Below are 9,493 nucleotides of genomic sequence, written 5' to 3'. Positions count from 1 at the left end.
TGCCTCGATAATAAATGATCTCGTTTACTAAAGGACTCTAAAGTGACAATTGTCCTAACGCTAGATTACTAGGGAACTTTAAAGTAACGACTGACTTCTTGCATTATTACGAATACTGTATATTACAAGTAGACAAATTTTTGAGATAATTACTGTCCAAAGGTATACAGTGACTTCTTGTTGAACTACTGGATTATTACTACAACATACACAGACCCCAAATACATGGATAGTAATAACATAAAGTCCTCATTTCCGCTACAGCTTAAGAGCGTTCTTTCCTTTGGAATATTTAAAACAACAAAAGAAGAAAAAATTTAAAAAAACACAAACAAAACAAGAAGGATACAAATGAAACGCAAGTAAACGGGGAAAACAAACCGGAAGAACTTGACGAACTCTCGTTATTGTTACAGATGTTGTTGGGGTTTTATTTGGGTTGTTCTTGTTGTTTCGTAGTTAAAGTGGAAACCAGCAACAGTGTTGTGAGATGAACACTATCATATTGTATGTATGTGTGGTCATAATGTAATGAAACTAATGTGTGGTGCATGTTAAGTGATAGAAATGGTAAAGTGAGAAATTTGCACATTAATGGGTGACTGGAACTTTAAACAGTTTCTTAGCTTCATGGTAGAATAAAGTTTATTTCTCTACCACCTTGAATTTTTTAGCAAAATTATATTAAGAGCCATATTTAAGAGTTTCCTTTCACATCACCTTGAATCACTTAAACATCACTCATTTGTAATAAGTTGCGGCTTTTATATATACACACACAGAGCTCTCTCTCTCTCGTCCATTTCCTCACCAACCATGGGTGGCCAATTTTAAGAGACTTTATTTCGTCTGCTTTAGCTGCTTGAAAAAAAAAAAACACCGGATGTCTTTTGTTTCCGGTTATTTTACCCTTTGTTTTTGGCAAAACATAATACCTTATCAAGCCAATTCCCATTTGACAAAACAATAGGAATCTCGAGAGAGGTTTGTTTAGATTTTGTTTTTCTATTTTTATTTTGTTAAACGACTAAAAACAATCAGAATTTTATTTCGTTTAAATGTGCTATTTATTAAATACTTCTTCACTCATTGAGACTTTAATCCAAAGTACAATTAGCCATATCGAATTCCATACTTTGTGAAACAAAGAATTCAATTAATTTTGACATCGACACATCATTCAACATGCCATTGATGTTGGGCAATAAAAGTTGGGCATAGATTTCATCTACTTGCACTTGTATCTGTTGAGCCCACATCAAAGTCAATTCACTGCCAAATTTATTGACAAAATTATTGAATGATATGTCCCACAAAGTGTTCCAATTGTTATTGATGACATTGCCCACATAGAAGTGTAAATTGAAATCAGAAACACTTAAACTGTTGGGATTTTCCAAACTGGGTGTTAGGGCAAACTCACCCACCATACGGAAGTCAACGATTTTGACATTTAATAAACCTTTACCAGCCATTTGGGCAGGGAAACCGGCCAAATAAGCCATGGCATCCATTTCATATTCACCCAAACCTTGAACTTCGGGGAAGATTAAATCAAAGGAGGTGCGATTGGTGGTGGTATTGAAGTTGCCACCCAACACACGGAAGTTATTCAAACCGGTCACCACCAAATTGGAAACGTTGCCACTAATTCTATGAATTAAAACAATTGTTTGATTTTTCAAATAAAACGTAAATAAATCTTAGAAAACACTTACTTGTAGTAGCCATTGGTTAGATTGAAGGAATAGTAATCCATAGAGAAGGGTGCCAAGACAGGTATTTTGAGGGGAGGAAAACCACAAGGCATTATTTTTTGAAAGGCAGTGTAGTACATTTTCAAGGCTGTGCCAAAATCGATGGTGCTGATTGATACATTACCATCCTCAGCATACAATGCTGAGTAAAAGTATAAGTAATAAATAATATTTATTAAATAATTTTTAACTTCCAACTAACCTGCTGTTTGGGCTCCTTGCAGGCATAAAGCTGCTGCCACTAAAGTTACCAAAATGTAGGTTTTCATTTTTTACCGTAGATAGCTAGTACTTTGTCGTATGTTTTCAGCTGAAAACTAAATCAGTTTTATATTTTTTCAGTGAGCTTTATATCGAAAGCATTTTTCTCTGTTACTATTATCGAAATTTGTCTTATCTATCTAACCAAACCAATTAATTTGATGGATTTGATTTTGCGTTTTTTATATGTAGTTCATATCGTTTTTTTTTATCATAGGGAACTACCTGTTAATGTATAAAGTTTGTTTTTAGTTTTAAGCCATTTGACTATTAGTCATTATGTGTTTGTTATTTTTGCATATTACCTTTTAACAAAATTACTTGATAGCAGACTATGTTTGTGTAAATTGGTGACACATTTAGCTAATAAATATATAATATCGAGTCCTTTTTGCAAAATGGACGTAAGCGACTTGATTTTCGATTTTCGTTTTTTGATAGAAATCGATAATTTAGGTCCATTAGCATCATCTCTAAAAATTTCGTAGCTATAGATCCAATTTTTTCAACTTTACAAGAAAAAGAAAAAAGACGTATGTACACATTAATTTTCTATTTATGAATTTTGTAACAGCAAAGTGTCGGTTACGTCTAAATTTTCTTTTAAAATATATTAAATTTATAGAAAATTTTTGAACAAATTTACGTATTAAATTTGTTTCTGAATGAAATGCCACATATCTGAGTATAATTGTAATAAATTCATGTAATTATCACTATGCCATTGCAATTTATGTGCTAAAATTTATAATTTTCTATAACTTTTTATGAATTTAGTTCATTCTAATTACTATTTACATTGCATTTATATTATTACCATTTAACCAACTCTTATATTTGGTTGTAAATTTGTGGATTTCGGAAGGCAGACCTGTATATGGACTCTTAATGAATCAATACTCCCAGAATTTACTTATTTATTCGATATAAGGCGAATTGTACTACCATATATGGATTTTAATGTAGACATCAGGGTGATTTTCAGATTACGGCCTTTAATGAGGGATTAGGTCAATTGTGGACCGAGGTCTATAGAATTTAAATGCGCGATTAGTTTTGAAAGCAATTTTTTTTGTAGAATTCTATCATACTTTCTTAATTTTTGAAAGATTTATTAACTGTAAACTTATTTTCTGTATGAGTAGCATAGGAAACTATCCTAAAACATCATCATACATCAAATTTCGTTGCTATACTGATATTTTAAGACTGCTATGGTCATAAAATCATTGTCTTACAGGGTCTATATATGCAGGCTAGGGTTAAATATTGCCTGACATCTGTCATACTTCCCAACATAATTTACAGGTATATATAACCGACTTCTGCAAAATTTTATAGCGATTGCTACATAAACAACATATTTATTAATGTTTTAACTATAATCCGGGAGGTACTTGTATAGGGGCTAAGTGAAATCAAAAACCGATTTTGCCCATTATTAACACAAAAGAATATTTGTCATTAATAAGCATTTTTGGAGAATTTCATCACTCTAGCTCATAACTTATCCGCACGCAGAGAAAAAACATGGTTCAAAATGGTTACTGCAACTATCCCATGTTTACTGTAACAATATATTGTTTTCAAAAACATATAATTGTTATTTTAATTAGATTTTAACAATATTTTAGTTACTGTAAACATTTTCATGTTCCAGGCAATTATAAATTTGAGTATAATTCACTGAATCATAATTATTTTTACAACAACTAAATACTGATAACAAGCAAAACATATTCTGTTATTAACAACCATTTAAACTTGCAAATAACCACAATATGTTATGTTATATAACCATTGTATGTTATGTTGTTATAAATAATCATTATATGTTATGTTGTTATATGTCTGCTGATACATCAACAAATTAATACAACAACAAAACAACTTTTGCTCACACAGATTACTTTTTCGTGTGTTTTTTTTACGCGACAATAAAATGAGTTGAAATAATTCTCATTTGGTTTATAGCATTAAATGTATAAGTATTTCAGTTTGCAAAGAATAATGTAGTTATGTTTTTGTGAATCAAATTGAAATTTGCAAAGTGTGTTAAGTATTGTAAGTATGTTATCTTTATTCATATATATATTTTTTTACTTTTTTTAGAAACTGTAATTTTACTGATTCAGTAAAATTTATTTTGATTTCGATACATATTTTTAAATTTTGAACACATTGGATCATAATATGATCATGTATAACAATATTATTATGATAAATAGAAAAATATTATGATGAAATATTTTAACGGTATTTAATCATAATATGATATTTTAAATTTGTTACAATAACGATATTATGTTAAGACTACAATCATAATTTTAACCATAATATGTTGCTCTTAGAACATGGTTACCACAACCATGTTTTTTCTCTGCGTGCGGTTTTCAACAAAAAGACTGACATACAGACATCCCTGGATGATCTTAAAATCTTATACAAAATATTTATTACACTCTTAAATTTCAGATTTATACAAATTATATAAAGATGTACACCAAAAAATATTTTTTTAGACAGAGAATTTAGACGTAACCGCCTCAACATTTTTTATATCATAAAAATTTGTCTCGGCAAAAAAGACGTAAGCGACAAAAAAATCGGATATAGCGTCAATATAAAATCGAAACAAACTGCATCTTATATTTTAGATGTAATAATATTTATTAACGGAGTTTTGGAGTAATGCTATGTCCTACTTCGAAGATAATTATAAAAATGCTCTCCTGTAAAATTTAGTTTTTGTCGGTTACGTCTTTTGTGCGAAAAGGGCTCGATATAGAATTATTAAGAGTTCTAGACATTTTGTTTATTTTTGTATTATATCTCTTATATGCCTGTAAAAAATATAGTTTCGAGTAAAACGACTACTTTACATTTTAATCTAGTTTCTGGTAAAAAACTTATTATCCAAATAGCAAATTACATTGATATGAAGAAATTTGATAAAAACTCAGAAAAGTTTCCCTTATTTAAAGATATGTAGATAAACATTGGTTTTGCATTTGTTACTGGCTATATTTTGAAATAAACTGAAAAACAAACCACAAGTCTTTGAATTGAGGAAAATGCATTTTCAAAATTTGCAATAAAAATTACAAAAAATCTTAGAGTTTTTTAAAATTTGTAGCTCATTCTTCTAGATCTATTATTATTTGATAATGACTACATTAGATTATAGCGATACGAACCGCTAAGACCCAATATTGAAGTCTACAATCTTAATCAGTGAGAAATTAAGAATACCTCAGAGAAACTTCGCTCCATAAGTAGTGGCAGTATGCTTAAACGTTTGATGCTATATTCTAAAATATAATTGAGTAATCCGAACTCAATTGAATCGGAACTGTGTCAGAAGTACGGTTTACCATATTATCAATTTTAGCCCGTACTAATGCTTATTGGGATCAAATTGTCCTCACAATTTCATTATATCTATGTTAGAAATCAAATTAATGCTTCAAGCACCAATGCACAGTTTATGTTCTCGATTTTGTAATCAATCCCGATGTGTACCTATTTTAAATATGGAAATATCATACTTAAATTTTCTAGAAATTTTTTAGATTAAATTGAGAATAATCAACTTAAATCTAAAAAATGTATAGCAGAATGGGCTGTTGGTAGCTGAGTCCACAGGGTCCAATAAGTAGTCACATTAGTATTCTAGTATTCTGCCCTACCTATGATTAAAGGACAATGCAGTTTTATTGTTCGGCAATCCTATATTTCAGATATACATATATTCTTAAGATCCTTGTGTTTCCCTTCAAGCTCATCCTAGTAATGTTTTTGCTAACTTCCCTTAAGACATTCCAAATCCCTTCTGGAACTTAGGGATACAAATACCACAATAATAATAATACAAGTCGTATCATCATTAACAGGCCAAATTTAGTTCATAACATCTCTGATCCACTCATCGTAACTACATTTCCAGACTAATTTGAATTCTTCTTGAATACTGTGGCTCTCAGCTACGATTATTATTAGCTTTAATAATTTCTGTTTCTTCAACTTAAGGCTTCATGCACTCGAACTACAGCTTACCGGTCAATACTTACTTATTACTATTGAATTTTTTTTTGCTAGATGTCCCACTCGCAAGATTTTAGATATCCCACTACAAAGATTTTATTTGAGTAAAAAAAGGGATTTTAGGAAACTATGAAGAACTTCGACCTCCTCTAAGTCCGACAGCTCTTGACCTATTTGAAAATTTGTGTCTGGCCTACTATCCAATTGTACTAACCTTAGTGCAATTTTCATCCAAATTGATTGAGTTGGGTCACTTGACACGAAAATGCCCATATGTATTTCTCTGTACTTAACGTTTCTAACTTGTATGCCCGACCGATTGACCAAAATTATCAAAACTACTTACAACATTACGAAAATTAAGAAGGTAAAACATTCATTTTAATTGGGACATCTTTTTAAACAATGACTACAACTCATTGACATAAGGGACACATTCATAACCATCTGATGATTAACTAAAAAAGCATTACAATCCAAACAAGTAAGAATTTATTGTCGGGCGAGGCCGACCATATAATATCCTACAACTGTTATAAAAATAGTTTTCATAATAAGGCATTGAAGTTGAATTGTACCTTGCATTAGATATACTTATGCCATTTATTGCTGAATAAAATTGTGGACACTTAAGTCAAATTTTGAAGGGGCTTTTTATAGGGGCTAGGGTCAAATGAGGCCCTATAATTATAAAATTCATGAGGGTCATTAAGGCTAGTATAGAACTTGGTTCTACAGCTTTTTGTCGAGATACGTGTATATTAAACATAATTATGAACTTAAAAGGCCTATTCGGCGGGTTCAGTTGTATGGGGGCTAGGTGAAATAATGCACCGATGTTACCCATTTTCAATAGCATTCGTCTCCGGTACCATAGAAGATCATGTGCCAAATTTCATTGAATTATCTTCAAAATTGCGACCTGTAGTTTGATTACAGGGTTTACAAGCCCTATTCGGGGATTCAGTTGTATGGGGGCTAGGTGAAATAATTGACCGATCTTAACCATTTTCAATAGGCTTCTCTGGGACAATAGAAGATCATGTACCAAATTTCATTGAAGTATCTACAAAATTACGACCTGTAGTTTGATTACAAGGTTTACATGGACGGACAGACGGACGGACGGACTCAGAAAATGATTCTAAGTCGATTGGTATAGGACCAATATTATTGTGCGTTACAAACATCAGCACAAGCCCAATATACCCTCCCCACTAAAGTGGTGTAGGGTATAAAAAGGCTGAAATTTGTAAACACTATTTGCAATGTTGTAATTCAAATGCTCCTTTGTTAAAGCATAATCCTTTTAAATACTTAACAAGTCAAGAATTACATACTTTTAAAATAAATTTCAACTAATTTTATAGTATATAAAACTTATTTCCACTTCTTTTAATTTAATCCAGTAGAAGATTTTAAATTTAATACTCCTAATAAGCCCAGAGGTCACTGTTGTAGACTATACTACTACATACATATGTATGTATGTGTGTGCCATTTCGACAGTGTATGTAATTTTAGAATAAAAGTGTTTTCTCCTGCTGTGTAATTGACTTCAATTAAATAATGCTCTAAATGTCTTGACATGACCATAATGAAATCCACAATGTATTAAGTATTCTGCACTGTGAACGTCTTAGATTGTTCCGGTTTTATTTCTTCTACACCATTTTTCTCACTACTTCTGTTTTCTTCTATTCCATTATATGTTTTTGTTGTTGTTCTAGTTGTTATTAATGGCAATGTGCAGCGGGTACTTGTGCTCATTGGTGTTAATAATGTAATTTCTACCTTTAGCCTGGTGTTACTTATTGTTGGTTGAATGAATGAACAAATGAATGGTTGTTGGTTGGATGGTGTTAATACTAACACCGAATGAAATACAAAATGCAAAAAAAAAACAAAAAATAGAAATCAAAAGATACTTGAAGAAATAGTGTTGAAAGTAACAAGAAAAAGAAGAAAAATAAGGTGGCTAGAATATAAAAAACCTATATATTTAAGAGCGATAATAATACGGATACGGAAGTCCAATTAGGATGAAACGGTAGTTTCCGTATTTAGCTGTATGGAATCAACAGTCAACAATAATAGCATTTATTTGTACTTGAGTATAAACCTCTAGTATAACTTTAAGTGCGAATAGCAAATATCAGTCAAGAGAGTGTATTTACACCTTAATTGTACCACCCTCAACGATTTAACAAGCAAGACCCACAACAAGTTGATGATGATTATAATGTTGGCTGTTCTCTAGCTCAGTGTAACGAGTATAGTTTAGTTAAATTGTTAAGGTTTCAATTGTCACACAATTGAATGTTGGACTATGACTTCCTGTTATTACACCTAAAGGCGGCCTTCGTTTATGCCGTCCTGCTGACAGTTTGTCAAATACTGTCAATTACATACAGATTGATTTGATATTTTAACCATGATAACCACCTTTATAGTGGCAATGTACTAGAGTGAAAACATCATTATCATCAAGATGGGGTGTTTATTTATATAAGAAAAACGTAACAATTTTAAATTGACACACAATTTTCTACTATATAGCTACGATAACGATATGTATAATTTTCATATCAAATTTATGCTTCAAATATAAATAATCTTCACGATTTACATTTACATTGTTTTTCTTCACTTTTACGTTTCCTTTTGGTATGTCTTTCGGTTTTCAATACACTTTATTTTACTGAACATATAAATAAATATAGTATTTATTGTATTTATTTATGGGTCTTTAGGGATAATTGGATTTTATATATGATATTTATGCTTCAAGAAAAGTAGTAGAACAAAAATAAATAATAAACTTTTTGTTTTGCATACTCATACTTTTTTTTACATTTATATGTATTTTTTATATTGGATTTAAAAAAGGATACAATTTGTTGTAAATGTAAAGAGTTGTTTTCATGGATTTTATATTTCTTACTTACTGCCAAAGATTGGTTTTAAAATCAAATAATATTTGTTTAAATAATAAAAGTGCTTTTAAAGAAAGAAAATAAATTGTTTTATTTAGATACTAGTAAATTCAGGGAGAAATACATAAATACATACATATATACGAAATCTCTAAAGCAGTTTTAAATGGATAACAGAGAAAATAGATGGATATAATTCTACTAGTGTATTGGAAATTTTGAACAGTATTCTGGTATCCAGATCATATCAAAATAGGGATGCCAAACGAGACTTGCTTTTACAAATCCCGGGATTCGGGATTTTGAAAATTTCAATCCCGAGATTTTTCGGGATCCCGGGATTTTACGGGATTTCGGGATTACATAAATTTAATTATTTTATACATGAAAATCTTAAATCTTCATGTTTGTGAAGAAAATTGTTTAATCTTGTGGAAATTAATCGACAGAAGATAAATTATTTATTTTTCATAAAAAATTTGTTTAATTTTACCT

General features: G+C 30.5%; 1 protein-coding gene across 1 annotated transcript; it reads right to left on the bottom strand.

Annotated features, from left to right (window-relative positions):
* Window positions 1–1,043: 1,043 nt before the first annotated feature.
* On the bottom strand, window positions 1,044–2,090 carry LOC119607934. Its single transcript, XM_037962095.1, has 3 exons — window positions 1,960–2,090; window positions 1,719–1,899; window positions 1,044–1,653 (listed from the first exon to the last, which is right to left on the bottom strand). The coding sequence occupies exons 1-3, from the start codon at window positions 2,024–2,026 to the stop codon at window positions 1,098–1,100; spliced, it is 804 nt and encodes a 267-aa protein (XP_037818023.1). The 5' UTR covers window positions 2,027–2,090; the 3' UTR covers window positions 1,044–1,097.
* Between the last annotated feature and the right edge of the window lie 7,403 nt (window positions 2,091–9,493).

The sequence above is a fragment of the Lucilia sericata genome, unplaced genomic scaffold (genome assembly GCF_015586225.1).
Source record: "Lucilia sericata isolate MDLA Ls3-8-SP2 unplaced genomic scaffold, ASM1558622v1 Contig000763F_arrow, whole genome shotgun sequence".
Taxonomy (NCBI): domain Eukaryota; kingdom Metazoa; phylum Arthropoda; class Insecta; order Diptera; family Calliphoridae; genus Lucilia; species Lucilia sericata.
The sequence above is the reverse complement of the archived record's forward strand: the minus strand, read 5'-3'. Positions and strand labels throughout refer to the sequence as shown.

Excerpts from the sequence above, each read along its gene's own strand:
- LOC119607934 (XM_037962095.1), bottom strand. The coding sequence starts at position 2,026 with ATGAAAACCTACATTTTGGTAACTTTAGTGGCAGCAGCTTTATGCCTG. Across the intron at positions 1,900-1,959 it reads GCAAGGAGCCCAAACAGCAG|CATTGTATGCTGAGGATGGT; the intron begins GTTAGTTGGAAG and ends ACTTTTACTCAG. Across the intron at positions 1,654-1,718 it reads CTAACCAATGGCTACTACAA|AATTAGTGGCAACGTTTCCA; the intron begins GTAAGTGTTTTC and ends TTTAATTCATAG.